This window comes from Peromyscus californicus, unplaced genomic scaffold (assembly GCF_007827085.1).
Source record: "Peromyscus californicus insignis strain IS unplaced genomic scaffold, ASM782708v3 Scaffold_20__1_contigs__length_68692818, whole genome shotgun sequence".
Taxonomy (NCBI): domain Eukaryota; kingdom Metazoa; phylum Chordata; class Mammalia; order Rodentia; family Cricetidae; genus Peromyscus; species Peromyscus californicus.
Genome location: NW_026294503.1, coordinates 25,464,032 through 25,484,916, shown reverse-complemented (window position 1 = coordinate 25,484,916; position 20,885 = coordinate 25,464,032). Strand labels below are relative to the sequence as shown.

General features: G+C 44.2%; 1 protein-coding gene across 1 annotated transcript in view; it reads left to right on the top strand.

The window, feature by feature from the left end:
• The window catches only part of Washc5 (WASH complex subunit 5), a 52,375-nt gene that overhangs the window by 23,878 nt on the left and 7,612 nt on the right, over positions 1 to 20,885 (top strand). The window contains exons 11-26 of the mRNA XM_052747876.1: positions 1,009 to 1,138; positions 3,246 to 3,358; positions 5,392 to 5,558; positions 5,635 to 5,710; positions 6,431 to 6,541; positions 7,432 to 7,572; positions 8,301 to 8,381; positions 8,918 to 9,019; positions 11,665 to 11,844; positions 12,979 to 13,103; positions 15,363 to 15,525; positions 16,694 to 16,796; positions 16,887 to 16,966; positions 17,817 to 17,920; positions 18,667 to 18,796; positions 20,317 to 20,413. Of these exons, the coding sequence (XP_052603836.1) occupies positions 1,009 to 1,138; positions 3,246 to 3,358; positions 5,392 to 5,558; positions 5,635 to 5,710; positions 6,431 to 6,541; positions 7,432 to 7,572; positions 8,301 to 8,381; positions 8,918 to 9,019; positions 11,665 to 11,844; positions 12,979 to 13,103; positions 15,363 to 15,525; positions 16,694 to 16,796; positions 16,887 to 16,966; positions 17,817 to 17,920; positions 18,667 to 18,796; positions 20,317 to 20,413 (1,903 nt within the window). The remainder of the gene's footprint in view (positions 1 to 1,008; positions 1,139 to 3,245; positions 3,359 to 5,391; positions 5,559 to 5,634; positions 5,711 to 6,430; positions 6,542 to 7,431; positions 7,573 to 8,300; positions 8,382 to 8,917; positions 9,020 to 11,664; positions 11,845 to 12,978; positions 13,104 to 15,362; positions 15,526 to 16,693; positions 16,797 to 16,886; positions 16,967 to 17,816; positions 17,921 to 18,666; positions 18,797 to 20,316; positions 20,414 to 20,885) is intronic.

Sequence of the window (20,885 nt, the reverse complement as noted above, 5' to 3'; positions counted from 1 at the left end):
TTGTAGAGCATGGTTATCTTAGTTAGGGTTTCTACTGCTGTGAAGAGACACCATGACCATGGTAATTTTTTGTTTGTTTGTTTTTCGAGACAGGTTTTCTCTGTGTAACAGTCCTGGCTGTCCTGGATCTCGCTCTGTAGACCAGGCTGGCCTCAAACTCACAGAGATCTGCCTGCCTCTGCCTCCCAAGTGCTGGGATTAAAGGTGTATGGCACCACCACCCAGTGACCATGGCAGTTTTTATAAAGAAAAAACATTTAATTGAGGCTGACTTACAGTTTCTCACGGTTAGTTCATTATTGTCATGGCAAGAAGCATGGCAGCATGTAGGCAGACATGGTGCTGGAGAAGGAGCTGAGAGTTCTGCATCTTCACCCTCCCCACCCCAACCCCCACACAGTTTCCCTATGTAACAGCTCTGGCTGTCCTGGAAATCTCTTTGTAGACTAGGCTGGCCTCGAACTCACAGAGATCCGCCTGTCTCTGCCTCCTGAGTGCTGGGACTAAAGATGTACACCACCACTGCCCAGCTGAGTTCTACATCTTGATTCACAGGCAACAGAAAGTAAACTGTCCACCACAGTGGATATAGCTTGAGCATAGGAGACCTCAAAGCCCGCCTCCTCAGTGACACACTTCTTCCAACAAGACCACACCTACTCTAACAAGACCATGCCTCCTAATAGTTCCATTCACTCTAGGGGCCATTTCCTATCAAACCACAATGTCTCTTACCAAACCTAGAACTCTGCAGTTTCAGCTAGTCCATCTAGCTGATTTTTCCTATGGGATTCCCTGTCTCTGCCTCTACACCTGCCTGGATTTTGTATGAGTTCTGGGGATCTGAACTCTGGTCCTTACTTGCACCACAAACACCTTATCCACTGAGCCACATCTCCAGTCCTCTATCGCATATTTTTTTAAAGTAAATTGGGATTCATTGAGGATCTCTTTGTAAACTGTCTGATCGAAATCTTCTCTTACGTAATAAATCTATCTTGTCCACAGATGTTCAAGCAAATGCTTTCAGAGAAACAATCCAAATGGGAGCATTACAAGAAGGAGGGCTCCGAACGGATGACTGAGCTTGCTGATGTCTTTTCAGGGGTGAAACCACTAACCCGAGTGGAGAAAAATGGTAATTGCTGAAGAGGAGTTAGGGTGTGTTTAAGATACGTGTTTATATTATTAAAGCCTTAGAAAATGGCTGTTACTTCCTCTCCCTGCTGTCAGAAAATACTTGGCATAACAAACTTAAGGAAGGGAGGGTTGATTTTGGCTCACAGTTTGAGAGCACAGCCCATCATGGCAGAGGAGGTATGGAGGCAGGGGTGTGAGGCAGCTGCGTACATTGCATCTGAGGTCAGGAAGAGGGGAGGGGGAAGCGCTGGTGCTCAGCTCACTCTCGTTTTATTAAGTCTGAGATCTCAGCCAATGGCATGGTGCTGCCCACAGTCAGAGTGGGTCGTCCCTCCTCAGCTAATCTCTGGAAAGGACCTCACAGACATAGGGGTGTGTCTCCTACGTCGTTCTAAACCCAGTCAAGTGGATCGCCAAAATTAACCATTACTCCAGCCAAGTTAAGGAGTCCTGGTCTCATCATTGTGTACTCTGTCCCCGATGGCAGGACTCACAGCAATCTGCAGTTTACTCTGTGCTGCTTCTAGCTGGTTCTCTCTTGGGCAACCACCAAATCTGCTCTAGACTTTATGCTTTGTATCTTGTCTTTAAAAAAATGAACCAGGGGTTCCCATAACTGGTTCATTGCTAGGGTTGAGAGACATAATTTACCCCACCTCAATATTAGATAAAACTCATGAGTATGTTTATTTGCAACTGGGGGAAGGAAATGAAGGCCAGAGAGCTCTTGTGATCTTGTAGAAGTACATGTCACCTGAGGTTATTAATAACTACTGACCTAGATCCTAAGATTATTATCTTCTAATCTTGGTAAGTTGTCTTAGTTAGGGTTTCTTTTGCTTTAAAGAGATACTATGACCACGGCAACTCTTATAAAGGAAAACACTTAGTTAGGGTGGCTTACAGTTTCAGAGGTTTAGACCATTATCATCATGGTACGACATGGTGGCATGCAGGCAGACATGATGCTGGAGAAGGAGCTGAGATTCCTACATCTTCACCTGCAGGCAACAGGAAGTGGTCTGTCTCACTGGGTGTAGCTTGAGCATAGGAGACCTCAAAGCCCACCCCCACAGTGACACACTTCCTCCAGCAAGGCCACACCTCCCACTGGTGCCGCTCCCTTTGGGGGCCATTTCCTTTCTGACCACCACAGTTGTTTTCCAGAGCACCTGCCATCTAGTGATGGGAGGGGGGCCGTGGGCTGTTCTTTAAAGGAAACAGCTCAGACTTTGCATTAATGATTATGATCCTGGTTCTTTTAGGAAATCTTACCTATAGAAAAACTGTAGCGTCTTGTCATATTTTTTAAGATAAGAACCTCATAAATTTTCACCCAGAGTTGGGAGAGTTGTCTGAGCAGTTAAGAGCACTTGCTGTTATTGTAGAGGACCCAGTCTTGGTTCCCAGCACCCCCATGGCAGCTCACAAGTGCCTGTAACTCCAAAGGACCTAATGCCTTCTTCTGGCATCTGCAGGCAATGCATACATGTAACACATGTACATACATGTAGGCAAACACACATAAAATATAAGTAAATAAATCTTTTTTACAAATCTCTCTTGAAAGACCACTCTGACCACTGGTCATCAGTACAAATGGCACCCCTTAAACTGTTCAAAATTCCACAACTCTCTGCTCTTACCTCACAGTTCTGACATGTTGGTCTCCACCTTGCCCAGAAGTCTCTGCTCATGTCTGTCCTTCACCTTGATAGATAGCCTTCATTTCTGACAACCCAAATCTTTATCCACTGTCACTTCTCCAGAAAACTCCTCAGTAACTCCATGTCCTGTCCAACAGTCAGTATCCTTCTGACCCTTCCCATGCCCATGAGTACCTTAGCACTTACCTTTGCAGCGTAAGTATGTCCCTTTAATCCTTTAGTGGTCCGAGCCATAGACTGAGCTGTTCATACAGAAAAGTTAATCTGTTCTGCCAGGGTATGTGCCCTCTACATTGGTGGTGGTGGTGGTTGGAGAATTGGGAGTGATGTTAAGCACGTGGTAAAAGTAATGAGAACTACATTTGTAAAAGATGAATTAAATTCAAAGCTATAGGAATTCTGGGTTTCAATATGCTTTCCTTGTTTCTGTATTAACAGAAAATCTTCAAGCTTGGTTCAGAGAGATCTCAAAACAAATACTGTCACTAAATTATGATGATTCTACTGCTGCAGGCAGAAAGACCGTGCAACTGATACAAGCTCTGGAGGAGGTAAGTGTTGTGGAATATTTGTTTAACTATGTAAAGATGTGTTGCATTTGTTTAACTATGTAAAGGTGTATTGCATTTGTTTATGTTGTGAAATATTTGTTTCATGATGTAAAGATGTGTTGTATTTGTTTAATGATGTAAAGATGTGTTGCTGTTTTACCTTGTCTGCCTAATTGGTCTAATAAAAAGCCAATAGCAAGGGAAGAGGTATAGGTGGGACTTCCTGTCAGGGAGAGTAAGTAGGAGGAGGAATTGAAGCTGGGGGAAAAAGAAAGAAAAGAGATGCCAGGGAGTCTCCAGGGGCCAGACAGACGAACACAGAGGAAGCAGGAAAGTAGGACATACAGAATGAAAGAAAGGTAAAAAGCCCCGAGTCAAAATGTAGATGAATAGAAACAGGTTAAATTAAGTTAAAAGAGATATTGGGATAAGCCAAAACTAAGGCTAAACATTCATAATTGCTAGTAAGTCTCTGTGTTTTTATTTGGGAGCTGATTTGCGGCCCAAAGAAAATTCCAGCTATAGGTAAGAAAGTCTTTTTCAGCCACAGTGCTTGGGCTGGAGAGTTAGCTCAGCAGGTAGGAGGCTATGGTGCTCTTTCAGAGGACACAGGTTCCATTCCCAACACCCGTGTCAGGCAGCCTGTAACCACCTGTTACTCCAGCTCCAGGGAATCTGATACCCCTGGCCTCTGTGGGGACCTGCACTCATGTATATGCTCACACATGGACACATGCAGACACACACACACACACACACACACACACACACACACACACAATTAAAAATAATTTTTAAAATCTCGAAACTATGTCTTAGATCAGAAGTTACACCTTATAACCCACCTAATACTTTGCTTATAAGAATATATCTAAAAGGCTATTTCATCAGAAGCAACCCCTCTAGCGTTGTATTTGATATCCTAAAATTAGCTGATAACTGACTGGTCAGCTGAATTGAGCTGTAGCAACAATTGTGAATCTGAACTTGAATAAATATGTGGTTTTAGAAGCAGAATTAGGAAAATAATCCAGAACTATTGGGGAGATTGTTATAAGGTATAAAAACAAAAACAGAATTGTAGGCCTGTGTCTTCTTTTAGGTATGTAAAATGTTGTGTGCCTTTGGGAGAAAAATACTTGAAGTAAATATACAAAAAAATAAAAGCAGTTAGCTTCACAATGATAATATTCTTGTAAATAGTCTACTTTATTTTCTGAAATGTTTCGTGTTTTTTATATACTCAAAAATGACTGTAAGTGAACTAGACTGTGACTCTAGCTTGCCATTTATTTGTCTGTTTATGTAGGTTTAAAATAAATAATCGGGTCAGAACACTACCTCAGACTCCATTGTTTAAAACATCAGCTATACTCTATCCATTAGTATAGTTAATATTTTCCACTTGACAAACTTTCTTACAGATTATTTCTATTTCTTTGAGATTATTCTGATAGTCACTATAAATAGCAACTTCATCTAACACCTCTAGGTAGCTCAGAGCATCTCATTCCAGAATAACTACAAATGAGTACTTGTTTGGGGATTTCCTAGTCTATAGCACCACTATAAACAGCTTTATAAGCCTCAATTTTTTTTTCCTTGCCGTATGTGTTTTGGCATACGGCCCAGGCCTCTTGAATGACACGTGAAAATGTGAGGACTTCGGGAAACCTCGAGAACACGGTGGTGCACTATACCAGCACAGTGGTTGTGCTGTGACTCACTGTGGGCTTAGTAGTGTGGGCATCCTCGGGAAGAAGATGGCTTTCCAGGATGTGTGTATTTCTTCTAAAATGGAGGATAAGCATGCTGGCTTGTCAGGTTGTCTTTACACAGGATGGGAGCAGGGGAGTGTTTTCTAATCCTAGATACTCATGTTCTCAGAACTTGCCTTAGAGATTTCTGAAGCTTAATTTGAAATGAAAAATTTGGTCAAGAAATTGTTGAGGAGTGGTGAACTTTCTTTGAAGTATTCAAGGAAAGGGTTGCACCAAAGAATTCTTTTCATGAAATGGACTTACGTAACACAGGTTCAGGAGTTTCACCAGTTGGAATCAAATCTGCAAGTTTGCCAGTTTCTCGCTGACACCCGCAAGTTTCTCCATCAAATGATCAGAACCATCAACATTAAGGAGGAAGTTCTGATCACAATGCAGATCGTCGGGGACCTTTCATTTGCCTGGCAGTTAATTGACAGGTAACGTGGACACACTGATGTTTACCCTTAATGAAGGCCACAAGTCCATCTGCTTACCACGTGTCCCTCTTTACAGTTTCACATCCATCATGCAAGAAAGCATAAGGGTAAACCCATCCATGGTTACCAAACTCAGAGCCACATTCCTAAAGGTAAGCAGGGAACAGTGAAGTCCATCCTCTGGCAGAGGAAAGAGTCGGCTTTTGCTCTACCGTCATTGGTCAGCATAGGATGCTATCCCCTTTGCGCTTAACCTTTATGAAGCAGTTCATAAACATCTGTGAAAATGCTCTAGGTCCTGCAGTATCAAACATTCAGCCAAGCTTTAGTTCTTTATGTAAAAATGAACATCCATTTCATGAGTATGCAAATTTGCTTTCATTTTTAATATAAATGGTAAAGTAGTATGTATGTTTTAAAATAAATCAGTGGCTTATTATCAGTAAATGTTTGCTCTGTATGCCTGTGTTATGACCTGTGTCCTGGGGCCACATGACAGTTTCATGGGTGAGAAGGGGTCATGAATGCAAAGAGCGTCAGTGGAGTGCATCAGAGTTACTTACCACAGCAGCATCTCCACCTCATTGCTAAGTCAGTCTGTGGTGGGCCTGATAATTGACATGTCTCCCAAGTTCTCAGCTGCTGCTGGTGGTCAGTATGAGAAACACTACCACAGTTAATAGATGGCTGCGGGGTTGGTTGTTTTCTTTTATTAATGTGTTGTCGGAAACTGTTTGAGGTATTGATGAGGCTTGCTGCTTGTTTCCCTCTCTTGGGTGAAGCACCAATGCTGCGTTGTAAATTCCACTTCGGGAAAGAGATTTCGAGGGCATTTATGAAGCAAGAGACAGATGTGCATTGTTTCCCTGCAGCTCGCCTCTGCCCTGGATCTTCCCCTGCTGCGGATTAATCAGGCAAACAGCCCTGACCTCCTCAGCGTGTCTCAGTATTACTCGGGAGAATTGGTGTCGTACGTGAGAAAGGTAGGAAGTGCCTCGGCTGCATCCCGGTGACGTAATAAACAGCACGCTTCTGGTGTTTTCATTTCCTCCAGGTTTCTTCCCAGAAATTTCCCAAAAATACCCAAAAATGAACATGTTCTTGCTGCAGCTGTAGACATGCCAGTGTGACTTTGCTTTCTAAGGAAGTCATACTGGTTTTCACACACTCTCTGCCTCAGAGTGGCAGAAGCTGAGGAGCAGAGGTGACGTCTGTCTCCTCTTAACAGTCAGAGCTAGCTGCTCAGTGGCAGAGCACAACTCACATTCCCTCACCAGAACCTAGTCCAAGTCTTCGTGAGAATGTGGGTCCTTGCTCCAATCGTTGTGACGGGTCAAGGACCCACCATGTCTGAATTCAGAGTCAGTCCATGTCACACATGGCTGGGAACTTCCTGATGTTACTGACATCGTGAGCATTGGCCTTTTAAAATCTGTAACAGGAGCATGATAAATCATCCTGAGCACTTCTAGGATTAACTTCATGTTCTCTGGGCAGTTGACGACAGGAAGAAGTGAGCTTGGGCTTCCTAGCAATTATTTATTTTGTTTTGTTTTTGTTTTGAGATAGCTTACTGCATAGCACTGGCTGGCCTGGAATTTTCTATGTAGACCAGGATGGCCTTGAACTCACAAAAGGTTTTTCTGCCTATGCCTCCATGGCGCTTAGATTAAAGGCATGCACCATATGTCCAGTGCCTTTATTACAGTTTTAAAGATAGTTCTTGTAAATTTCTCAGCACCTCTCTTGATGAGCAAACTGCCATTCTACACACTGGTTGTTACCCTTCTTGCTGTCGTCTTCATTATTTATCAGCTTAAAAAAAAACAGTACAGATAATCAATTGTATTTCTTTCTTATCTTTTCATCAAAGGTTTTGCAGATCATTCCAGAAAGCATGTTCACATCTCTTCTGAAGATCATAAAGCTTCAGACCCATGACATCATTGAAGTGCCTACCCGCCTGGACAAGGACAAGCTGAGGGACTATGCTCAGCTTGGCCCACGATATGAGGTGCTGCATTCCTTTGGCTTCTATCTGTTGATATTTACAGCCCAAACCGTGAAGCATCACAGGCCTGTGGCTCCTGGCACATCCCAGGGACCAGCAGTCATTGGTGACCGTGTTCTCACACGCTCATCAACAACATGGTTTGCAGTCTTTAGTGTCCTCACACCATGACTCTGGAGATGTTGCTAGTGTCCCTGAGAGCCTTTTCACCCATGGGTTCTCTAGAGATGGAGCTCTTTCTCTTGAACATTCTGGCACTGTCCTTGTTCTTCCTGTGCTACACAACCTTCTCCCATCCATGCTCCTTCTTTGTGTTTTCGATACTCAACTTAGGATTACAACTCAATAAACCCATCATAAGTTGAAAATATTGTGAGTGAAAATGCGTGTACTACAATCAGGCAGCTGGGTAGTACAGCTCATCGTGAGGCCAGCCCTGAAGTTTAGACCTGAGAAACAGAACCCAGAGAAGGGAAGTGCCGTTGAAGGACAAAGAACTGCTGACAGGGACTGTCCCCAGCATATCTAACAGCAATCTTTCCTTGGACCACAGAGCCTCACTTCCATCCCAGGAGCATGCACACCGGTGTCCTTTACACAGCCACACAGCCATTTCCTGTAGCCTTTGCCCACTGCAGGATTATTGGCCAGTTGCTTAGCCTTGCATGGAAGTGAAGGTCCTTTCCTATAAAGTGCTTCATCTCCCCTCTCCCCACTTCTCTCTGTTAAAGGTTGCCAAGCTCACTCACGCCATCTCCATCTTTACCGAGGGCATCTTGATGATGAAAACAACCCTGGTGGGCATCATTAAGGTAACAAACAGTCATGCTGCTGCTCGATGTGACTGTGACTGTTTGTGTGATTTTCTGGTAATTACGTGTGGAACAGCAAGGAATGTGGCTGTCCTGTTGTGCCGCTCAGAAACTGTGTTTTTCTCATTTGTTGATGGAGAGAGAGCATTATAATCCTGAGCGTTCATGATTAAAGGCAAGTATATGATATGAACTTGGAATTTCTTGTCACTCTCTCCTGCTGGCTGTACACAAAGACACTTTACATACAATGAAATGATTAAAATGTGAAGCAATTAAAAATTGTCCGTATATGCCATCTTTGTAATATGTTGTAAAATTATCAGAAAACTTACTAAGATGAGCAGAATCCTGTGGAGGCGACAGGATTAATAATTCAGTCCACCCCTAGAAAAATGAAGTAGGGGCAGAAATTTTAAACTCCAAACTTTAGAAATAAGGTAGGAGAATGCTGCACTGCCGACTCTCCTAACCATCTGCTGTTTGTCCTGACTTGTTTTCTCTGACTGCATTGAATGCCTTTGGTTTGCACTTAGGTGGATCCCAAGCAGTTGCTGGAAGATGGGATAAGGAAAGAGCTAGTTAAGCGGGTTGCTTTCGCCCTCCACAGAGGATTGATATTCAACCCTCGGGCCAAGGTACAGTGCCCAGAATGGATCTGTCACTCAGCCCACAGTGTGCCCTGGAACACCTACCAAGATAGGCCCTTCTCTCTCCTGCATTTCCAGTATGCGATTTGTGGTGCCAACAACTGATATGCTTTTTGATCCTTCTGTAATCCCACTCATAAGAAAATCCCCTGTAAAACCGATTCTCTCTCCCCCTGCAATCCTGTGTTTAAGAACTGAACTGATGATACTTATGACTCAGAGTTACTTATTGTCAAAGAACTTGTTTACCATAAAGCAGATAGAAACTATAAAGAATGCTTTTTTAAAAGTTTGCATTATCTATTTAAAAGTATGATAATTTTCCTCAAAGGAAAAATGAAACCCTGAAATTTTTACATAAGCTATAAAATTTCAGCTATACCTTTCACTGAAGGTAGAGTGGAGAAAGCATCTGGGCCCTTTTGGACAGAGGAATAGAAGAGCTAGGAAGCGACTGGTGGATGCTCCCTGCTTCTCTGATCATTCAGGCTCTTACCCTGATATTTGACTCCCAATTTTTATTGATGAAGATTAATTAGATTAACATTTCATCTGGCATCCAACTTTTGGGGCATGAATTCATGAGATGGTCACTGCAAAGTGACACTCGCCAGAGTCACTGCCCCACTGGCTGGCTTTTCCGTTCTTTCTCCAAGCCCTCTGAGTGAGTCTGGGACTTTCCTGTTGCAGCCTCTCTACAGCAGTCTCCAGCTGCCACCCAAACTCCACAGGACCCAAACTCCAGAGGCACCTGGGTTCCAGTGCCACTGCACTTAATGGCCCATGAGCCCATGACCGGCTGGCTGGCTCTGCCTTCAGGCAGCTCCCGCCACACATGCTTCTTCTGCATGAACCCTGTGCCTGTTTTTCAGACACCTGGCTCCCTCTCCCCATGGGTTGCGGGCTTCCCCTGGACTCCCTCCTCAGGCTGCTGCCACACTAGGTAGCCATCCGCCTTGACACCTGCTTGGGCTTTTATTGTTGCAACTGCCACACATTCTCAGCTCACAGCTGCAGCGGCAGCTGCCCTCAGCCAGGAGATGCACCTTCTGTGTTCTCTGCCCAAAGCCAGCCTCACACTTCACCATCAGCAGCAGCAGATTTGATGAGACACCTGGGAATTCTTAAAGGGGAGGAATTAGTTTTTTTTAAAAAGTAGAGTTTTTTTTCCCCATGTTAAAAATGAGAAGCAATATTACAATGGAGAGAGTTAGGTCTCTGTGTGATTCCACAACGGATGGTTTTAAAATGGAACAATTAAATGAGATAATTAACTTAGCTGTGATTTACATAATGTCAATTATAATCATGATCAGTTTGGTGATTCTTGTTTTATTCCTAAAAAAAGTTGGTTGATATCAGTGCCAAATATGAGAATTTGACTGATAGGATACAAGCTTTAGAAAGACTTACTAGTAAAAATAAGAAAAATTTTACTGATAAGATAAAAGCCTTAGAAAGACTTACTAATGAAAATAAGAAAAATGCTCAGACACAGACAGAGGACTTTAGACAAGAACCTACTATGCCACCACATGATGAAATTGAAGAGGGGTGGCCCAAGGTTATTAGAAAACCAATCTTATTTTATGGAGAAGTTCAATGTAATCCTATAGAAATACTAGATTCGAAGAGATGTAAGGAAGATGTTGTTTCATATGATGTGCATTCACCCTGTGTGAAGCAGATATTAAACTTAGGGGCAACTCAGAACAGAATTATCCCTCAAGACTGGAAAGATTGGCATCAGTAACATTAGTCCTCAGTTACAATGGCATGTATGGTGGAAAGAGGAAGCTAGGGCCATAGAAGAACACAATAGGGCTAGAGGTATTAATATTTCCCAAGAGCAATTGCTAGCCGAAGGCCAGTATGCTGATTATAAAGTCAGTTTGAATTTCATGACCACACCTTGGTGCTATGTCAGTTAGTAGCCTTAAATGCTTGGGACAAGGTTAAAGAACCAGAAAAGAGTTCTGAGTCCTTTACTAAAATTATGCAAGGTCCAAAAGAAGCCTTCACTGATTTTTTTTTTGCAAAGATTGACCCCAGCTGTAAACAGAATAAGCATCAGATCCAAAAGTCAGACAAATATTAATCGAATCTTTGGCTTTTGAAAATGCTAATTCGGAATGCAAAAAGGTGATCAGACCTCTAAAGGAAAGATCAGCACCAATAGATGAATGGGAGGCCAGTACCCTCTCTGAGGAGTGGATGGGGGGGGCGGAGTGGGGGGAAAGTGGGGAGTGAGCAGGAGGAGGGTGGGAAGGGGGAACTGTGGTTGGTGTGTAAAATAAAAAAGAAAAGAAAAACTTCTAAAGAAAAATGAAAAAAGAACAAAAAAGATTGTTTCACTTAAGTGTTAGGTGTATAGTAGTAGATGTTCATCAGCAGATACTGGTGAAATCATCAATATTCATCTTTATATCCTGCAGATGAGGCTTTCTTTCCAAATTCATGCAGTCTGTCCTTGGCTGAGTGTCTAACAGTCAGCCTAGCTGCAGAAGGAAGGATTTCTAAAGTTTCGACTGTATCTGAAACCATGACTAAGGTTCCTTAGTGTGTCATTTAAGGTTAAGGCGTTAGTGTTGACAGTTTGCTCCCATTGACCATTTTCCTGTCCTTCTGTACAGCCAAGTGAGTTGATGCCCAAGCTGAAAGATCTGGGAGCCACCATGGATGGGTTCCATCGTTCTTTTGAGTACATACAGGACTATGTCAGCATTTATGGTCTGAAGATTTGGCAGGAGGAAGTCTCTCGAATTATAAATTATAATGTGGAGCAAGAATGTAATAACTTCTTAAGAACAAAGGTATTTAAGATTTTTTTTTTTAATTCTTGACTATATCTACTATTTCTTATCTTTAAAATACACACTCCAAATCTCAGGAATACCAACAAGAAAGATTTTAGCTGTTGTTTGGTCTAATAATTTAACTGAGAATCCTTAGGTCCCATAGAACACCTTCAGGAGACTCCTGGGTAAAAGGAGAGTTGACCTGGACTTGTCTTCACGGAGCGTTCTGTGCCGAGGAGAAAGCAGGTGTAACTAAGTGGCCGGAGCGGCTGCTGCTCTTGTTGTTAGAGCCCAGGGCATTGAGAGCGAGAGTCGGGGCTCTCTTGACCCTGTCAGGCTGTTCGGTCCTTCCACAGCAGCTTGACTGCTCTGTCCCACCAGCATGCACGGGCTTCTGCTCTCCTCAGTCCCACCCAGCACTTGCTGCTGTCCACTGCCTAACTTCAGCTGACCTTGGGTGCCGTGAAGGTGCCTCCCCAATGGCTGTCTAGTATCTCTACATGGTTATTGGCCATGTGTGCATATCTTCTCTGAAAAGTGGGGTGCTTTTCTTTTTTCTTTTTCTTTCTTTTCATGAGTCACAAAATAGCACCAAACTCAAGTGCCATTGCTTTTAGACAGCATTTCACAAGGACCTGACACATGCAGGTGACACTTTCAGAAGATGATGTAAGCTTATGATATTTTAGATTACACTGTCCATCTCTACTCACGAGACAAAAAACCTAAGTCTCTCTGTCTCTCCTTATTTCTCACTTTTCTGCAGCCCAAGCCAGTGTCCAACTCATTGTTTAGCCAAGGATGACCTTGAACTTCCTATCCTCCTACCTCCGCCTCCCTAGCTCTGGGATTCCAGGCTGCATCCCTGTGCCTGGTCGATGTGGTGCTGTGGATGGAAGCCAGGGCTCTGTTCTTCCTAGACGGGTACTCTGCCAGCTGAGCCACATCTCCAGCCCTCTCTAACGGCTGTTTCCTTCCTTTCTTATGTTCTGTGTAGCGTTTGGGACCTCTGTGTCGGTTTAAAAGTTTTCTCTTCCAAACCAAGCAACATTTGTCATTCTTCATGCAGTGCTCATGAGATTATGTAAAGAGAAGATACCCAGTTACACTGTCAGAGTTGAACTAGACATTTATGGTCTTGTGTTCTAGATTCAAGACTGGCAAAGCATGTACCAGTCCACTCATATTCCAATACCTAAGTTCGCACCCGTGGATGAGTCCATAACGTTTATTGGTCGACTCTGCAGAGAAATCTTGCGGATCACAGACCCAAAGTAAGTCTTTCTGAGTATGACTGAGCTTCAGGCCACAAGACGTCTGAGCCTGTGTCACTGAGGTGTGCTCCCTTGTCCCTAGCCTTGGCCCTGTACTTGTCAACTCATCCTGACCTCTAAAGATGGTGTGCTTATTTCTGAGCCCAGGACCCAAGTACTTACTAAGAGTCATTATCTACTGCTCGCTCAGCATGCTACCCGAATCTACATACTTACTCATACTTACTCCTTGTAATAACCTCAGGAGCTAGGCATTATCATTATTGCCTTACCACTTTAAAGATGAAGAAATTCAGGCACAGAAGCTTACTCTCCTGCCCAACATGACACAGTTGGCAGGCAGTGTCCCTAGAGCATGCCAAGCTCTAGCTCCCAAAGAGCTGCTGGTCAATGTCACACCATGTGCAGTGAACCCACATCCTGGTCACATGGGTTCATGTGACTTTAGCAGGGAATGGGTGAAAATCTCATGTAATTAAAACTATTCCTGAGACTATCTGGTGGGTACCACAGTACCTCTCAGTAAATCCAGCTAACCCATCACCTCTTCCTTTGCACCTCAGATGAAGCAGTCCACTAAGACCAACTGAGGAACGAGCAGGCTCATGTCTTGTGGCTCTGCCTGTCCCTGTGCACATGCTCATAGAGGACCACGATGGGTGGAGTTGCCCGGAGAAAGAAGTACTCCTTTCTCTTCCCACCTATATCCATGTCTCTTTGAATACATAGGCATTCCTTAAACACTCCATACTGCCTTCTAGACTAGGCTCATTTTATCTGAAGATTTATGAAAGTCAAAGAACTGTAGATAAACTTTTTGAGATTTCTAGCCAAAATATTGTTTTCTGTCACAGGTAAGAGAGTAAATGGTCCTTTGTGTCAGTGGCTTGAATCACTGAGCCTTTCTAGAAACTACCCTACCTAGCACCCTGCTCACACTTTCATGGAGATTAGATGTAGCTTGGAATTCATTATCAGAACTAGGATCCTCTCAAATGTCACATCCAAAGTGCCAGCACAGGGGAACAAGAGAAGGCCCTGAAGCCTGAGCATAAAAGAGATACCCACTTTTGCAAACCTTCCTGAGTTGTTTTTTTCCACATTTACTTCTCAGTCTAACTTCCTCCCTCCTGAGGCTTTCAGCTCCTTCTTAAGCCCCATGTGGATGGTGGTGTTTATAACGTGAAGCCTACATGTATGGATGGTGGATGGTGGTGTTTATAACATGAGGCCACATGTGTGGATGGTGGATAGTGGTGTTTATAATGTGAGGCTACATGTATGGATGGTGGATGGTGGTGTTTATAACGTGAGGCTACATGTGTAGAGTTTGTCAGAACTGCAGAGGCTGGGACCTGCCCCTTACCTGCTGAATCAGATTATCTAAGAATGGAGTGTGGAGTCCTGTGCCTTCTGTAGGCTCTCCCAGTCACTCAGGGCCGCTCCTCCACTGCTTGAGAACCAAAGCTTTGGAATTATAAAACCGTGGTGCCAGGCCTACCTGGTCCTCTATCGTTCCCCCTCTAACTTTGGGTGAAGTGGCTTGTGTTTCACAGCTATTCTGAGGTGGCATAGGACAGCACAGCACTTAGTGCTCAGTAGATGATGCTGGGTTTTTGCCGCTCTTGTCATACTATATTCCTGAGACTAAGAAGAATCACTGAGAGGTTCCTGGAAGATGTGTACCTGCCATCTAATGAGCTGGGAAGAAACATATAGCTTTATTTTCCCTCTCTGATGTCAAAGATCCTAAGTTTCTTCTTTACCAGTGGGATTGATGCTGGGCTCTTGTCTGTCTTCAGTCTCTGGAATATCGAGAAGCATCCTGTAAAAAGGTAGCTGGGCTCCAGAGTCCTCCAGCCTGGCAGCTGAACGTAACTTGTCTTCTCAGCATGGTTCCCAGTAGTAGCTCAGCCGAGTGGAAATAAGTGAAACCGAGGAAGCAGCATACAATAGGGAAAGGAGGCCTAGTAGAGGTTCACTTCCTGTGACGTCAGGCAGGCGTCAGGCAGGCAAGAGTGAGTACCCGGACAGAAGTGAGGAAACACGAAACACGAGTCAGCACCAGTAGTGCCTGCTCACACCTGCAATCCCAGCACTCGGGTTGAGGCAGGACTGGTGCACGCCCAGGTTATGCGGACTACTTAGTAATACCGTAAAACAATCGAAGACATGTAGCCCATGCCCTGGGTTGTGATACCCCAGCTCCCATCCCACACCTGTGAGCAGCTGGGACTTTGGGTTGTACTTTTGTTTTAGAATGACATGTTATATAGACCAGCTGAACACTTGGTATGACATGAAAACTCATCAAGAAGTGACCAGCAGCCGACTCTTCTCAGAAATCCAGAACACCTTGGGGACATTTGGTCTGAATGGACTGGACAGGCTTCTGTGCTTCATGATTGTGAAAGAGTTACAGGTGAGCCTCGAACCCCACGTCAGGTACTTCTATCATTGCTGTGGTAAAATATCTGATGAGCAACTTCAGGATGGAAGTCTGTATTTTGGCTCACAGTTTAAGAGTCTGATCCATCGTGGAGGGGAAGGCCTGGCATCCAGAATAGCTTCCACTGTGGTCACACGAACATGAGGCAGCTGCTCACACTGCTCCTGAATCAGGAGGCAGAGAAAGATGGATGTCAATGCTTGGCCTACTTTCTGCTCTTAATTCAGTCTTGGATCCCAGCTTATGGGGTGGTATTGTCCCTGTTTGGCATGGGTTTTATCTTTGCCTTTAAGCCTCTCTGGAAACATACAGACACACTTTGGTGGTTCCAAACCCTGCCAAGAAAACAAAGACTGCCTGTTGTGGACCTGCATGTCTGGTTTCTACCTGAGAAGCATAACAAAAGGTCTCACCTGACAAATTAAACTTGGTGTCCTTCATGATCTCTCACCTAATGTGAGGCATGGGTGCCTTTACTAGGTAGACAAGAACTGATAGTAAACGAGAGTTGCTTTGGTCAGCATTGTAATTTTATGGGTAGACTGCTTTAGTTAATTTCAATTCAGGAAAGAGAGAATTGTGTTTGAAGCCTTTGTAGTCAGTTTTCCTGTGTCCCACCCGACCCTGAGGTCCTGCAGCCGCTTATAAAATAATCACTGAGAGGCTTATATTAATTACTAACTGTAGGGCTTATGGCAGGCTTCTTGCTAGCTAGCTCTTTCATCTTAAATTAACCCATTTCTAGTAATCTATGTTTTGCCACATGGCTGTAGTGTTACTGGTCTGCTGGCATCTTGTGGCTCCCTGGGCAGCCAGCTCACATCTCCCCCAATTCCGCCCTTCTTTTCTCCATATCTCTGCTTGGATTTCCCACCTGCCTCTAAGCTGCCTTGCCATAGGCCAAAACAGCTTTATTTATTAACCAATAGGAGCAACACATATTCACAGCACACAAAAAGACATCCCACAGCAAGCCTTATCTCCTCCTTCTAGCCACTGCTCCTAGTAGGAACCTGGGTACCTGCTACCTTCCCACTTAGAGGACGTGTGACTGAGGTGGATGACGTTCTGCACAGCATTTGGGTTAACTGGAGTTTTGGGTTGTTAGGTTTGGATTTTGATCGTGGCTTCTTGTTTGTAGAATTTCCTCAGTATGTTTCAGAAAATTATCCTGAGAGATAGAACTGTTCAAGATACTTTAAAAACACTCATGAATGCTGTCAGCCCCCTGAAAAGCATTGTAGGTAAGTGTCCCGATGCTCACCAAGGCAGAGATAATGCTGTACTATAACCTTTCTGAATTTACTGGATTAAGATTATATTTTAACTTTCAGCAAATTCAAGTAAAGTTTATCTTTCTGCCATCACTAAAACACAGAAGATTTGGACCGCTTACCTGGAAGCTATAATGAAGGTATGTATGGGAAGCAGGATAATCAATATTATGTAAAGAAAGTATGTTATGGGGGCAGGAATAATAAACCCTGTTTTGTAAATTGCTATTTTCCTATGACTTTGTATTTGTGGAAATACATCTTTTCGTGGTTCAAACAGAAACAGAACTTCTGCAACTTCTTGTTATTTCTCACACCATTCATCCTTTACCCTTCTCTCTGGAGCCACCACTGACTAGGCTTTCCATGGACCCACAGCTCCCCACTTGCTTAAGAAAATGTATTCTTTCTGAAATGCCTCCAATTAGAAGTGCTTCTGCGCAAGGGAATGGGAATCTTCCCCCAAGTTCATGGAATGCTCTGGTCTGTCTATTCACAGGTCAAGTATTTATAATCTGTAATCCTCACCGTATTACAACAGGGCAATTGTTCCTTTCTCTCTTGCATCTGCCTCAGTGTTAAGAAGCAGGGATCTTAGGGAGCATAAATTATCCATGTGCTATGAATAAAACATTGTGTCTTTGAAAATGAGGAGTAAAGACAAATGAACCAATTAATTATTTAGATGAAAACTGGCCTCTTTTAGAATCCAGGCACCTACTTTGTATAAGCAAGGGCATAGTGAAACCACTGACCCGACTGTTCCATGAGTGTTACGAAAGGTTTATTACAAATACAAAACTGCAATGTGGCTCTCTGGTGGTAGAGAGAGAATAGCCAGAGGCATTTGGAGGAGGCATTGCCATGGCTGCCTCGGAGACAGTGTAGCCGACTGGTGACTGTCGAAGGCTCTCCAGCTCTGTTTGCATGCTGGTGGTGGCCCCCAAAGTGCCCTGTGTGTCACCTTTGTGTTCTGTCACTTGTTCTCAGGTTGGGCAGATGCAGATCCTGAGACAACAGATCGCCAATGAGCTAAATTCTTCCTGTCGGTTCGATTCCAGACATCTGGCAGCTGCTCTGGACAACCTCAATAAGTAAGTCCCAGGGTTTGAGACAGCCACCTGTGAGCTTGGACTGCCCACCTTCCAACACCCATGTTCACATCCTGTTCCTTTAAGGTCTCTTTGGGTTTTAACATGTATTGCTCATATAATATACAGCAGCACTACTAGGCTCATGTCCCAGCTTGAAAAACTATTGTTAACAGAATCTACAAGAACTGCTCTAAAGGAGGCTAATACATCCTGGGCTGCACACAGACCCTCCCTCCCCAGCTGCTGTTCTCTGTTTCTGCTCAGATAATAATCCAAGCTTCTCCAGCCCAACATCAGCTCTGCTAACAAAACAGTTCTTAGAAACAGTTTGGCTAGTTCATAAAATTGTGAACAGTGAGGGACTGGAGAGACGGCTCAGCGGTTAAGAGCACTGGCTGCTCTTTCAGAGGACCCTGGTTTAGTTCCCAGTACCCTGTCAGATGGCTAACAACCACCTGTAACCCCAGCTCCAGGGGATCAGAGGCCCTCATCTGGCCTCCATGGGCATGCACACACACACACACACACACACACACACACACACACACACACAATTTTTTTTTGTAATCTCAGTAGTGAAATCACTTGATTTAGCTTTACTCCAGGAAATAAAGTGACTCTAGGTCAGATTTCACAGTGACACACAGTCACAGGCTTGTGGATTGAGAGTCAAAGGACAAGACTTAGGTACAGATGTATAAACTCAGCTGACCTCTCATGTTTATTGCTGCTTCTCTCCCCATTAGGGCTCTCCTGGCCGACATTGAAGCCCACTATCGAGACCCTTCGCTTCCCTACCCCAAAGAAGATAATACACTCTTATATGAAATCACAGCCTATCTGGAGGCAGCTGGCATTCACAACCCACTGAATAAGGTTAATGACTAAAATTTAAAATTGGGTGGGGGGTACAGGGCTATGTGGTACAAAAGGTGATTTTGTCCAGGTAACAGATCACTGTGGAAATATTCCAGAAACCTGCATACAGCTGCCAGAACCCCATGCTGTCAGGTTCCAACCTTTTGTAAATGGTGTCACCTCCCTGGCTGTGAGACTGACGTTGGTCAGGTTCTGGAAAAGTAAATGCAGTGCCCGTGCGGGTTCACCTGGAGTTGGAACGGTCGCACTGCTCTGTCTTGCTTGCAAACACTTCCCCTTGGGGACCAGCAGGAACTGCAGTGACAAATGCCGGGCTCATCCTTCTGCAGCTCCGAGCTCCAGAAACCACTGAGTGCTGCAGGCTTTCTCCCAAGTCAGTGCTAGATCTCGCAGGGCGGTACCTGTCCCAAACTGATGTCAGTTGTCTGTACTTGCCATGTATCTTCCTAGTATGAGTGTTTATATGCGTTGATGCAGAAACATGTCCATTTTAGAGGGTTACCCTGGTTACTTTCCAAGATTTTAAATTATAATAATAAAACCCTGTCTCAAGATAAAACTAAGGTGATGAGCCTAAAGGGCAGCTGACATCTGAGTGCTCTGTGCTAAGCAGCCCCATGAAACAGGCCATCTTTAGGTGAGGAGCCTGAGACTTGGAGAGATCAAGGACTTCCCTGGGCCTCCACGCTAATGGGCGGAGCTAGCCAGTGGTAAGAGCCTGGGCTGGAACCAGGGTGCTGTCCTGTCTTCTGTGGACTGAAGGCCTGCTGAGGGATGGTATGCCTTTGTCTGCCCTGATTTTTCTGCCATGTTATCTGGGAGGGAGACTGCCTGTGAGAAGCATATGACAAAGGAGGACTCCGATTTCTTCCTGAGCATTTGCTGTCGCTCCCGGCTCCCTGGATCTTTCCTCTCCTCCTTTTTGTCTCAGGCTCCCTCTCTTCCCCTACATCTCCTTCACTATTTTTTTTAAAGATCTATTTTATGTGTATGAGTATTTGCCTACGTGTATGTATGTGCACCATGTGTCTGCCTGATGCCCAAGGAGACCAGACGATGGTGTCAGATCCCCTGGACCTGGAGTTAAGGACAATTGTGAGCCGCTGGGTTAGTGCTGGAAACTGAACCTCAGTCCTCGGAAGAGTGTTACCCATCGTTAGCCGCTGAGCCGACTTCCCAGCCCCATACCTTCACCACTCTTGATTTTGCTGTCCCTTGCCATTCTTACTCGTCACCTCTTGCCCCTTCTTTTAGAAGGTATTAATAGGATTGGGGGGAGGAACTCCAGGCTGTAAGCAAAGCTGTTCTCTCCAGAAGGACTAAAGCATGTAGGTGTCTGTATTTACATGGGGCCATAGGTAAGTAAATATCCAAAGGCAGCAAATGATGGGACTCTCCCAGCTGGAGGCAGTCAGAAGCGCAAACTGAAGGCATAGCAGAGCTTCCTGTCTGAAACGTGTTCTGTGATACTCTGTAATATGAAGAAACCATCCATCTCTCCCGTCTTTCTCTTCCAGATTTACATAACAACAAAGCGTTTACCCTACTTCCCGATCGTCAACTTTCTCTTCTTGATTGCTCAGTTGCCAAAGCTTCAGTATAACAAAAATCTAGGTATGATGCCAAGGTTTGCTTTGTAATCAGCAAGCAGTAGAACAATGTGTAAGGACAGCGTTCTGGTTATGATGCTATGTCAGACATCAGGTGTTTTCATAACCAAATGCACATGGAGGAAATGGTGTCATGCGCCACTGCAACATAATACTGTTGATGGAATGTACACAGTGGGTTCCAGATCAGCTGAGCACACCTGCCTCTTACAGAATGTGCAACATCTTGACTTGGTTCTCCCTATTCAATGCATAAATAGCTGATTAGGTATGAAAGAAACTTCTTTGTGTTCATGTTCTGTTTATACAAGTGTCCATGTGCTGCTGTTACAGTGTAGTTAAGGAGACAGGATCTCAGACTGTAATGTACACATGGTTACATGTCAGAATATTCGCTACAAACAGTACATACCCAAGGCTTTTGATACAGGTGTCCTGGCTAGTAATATAACTAATTATTTTGTTGATGGTTTATT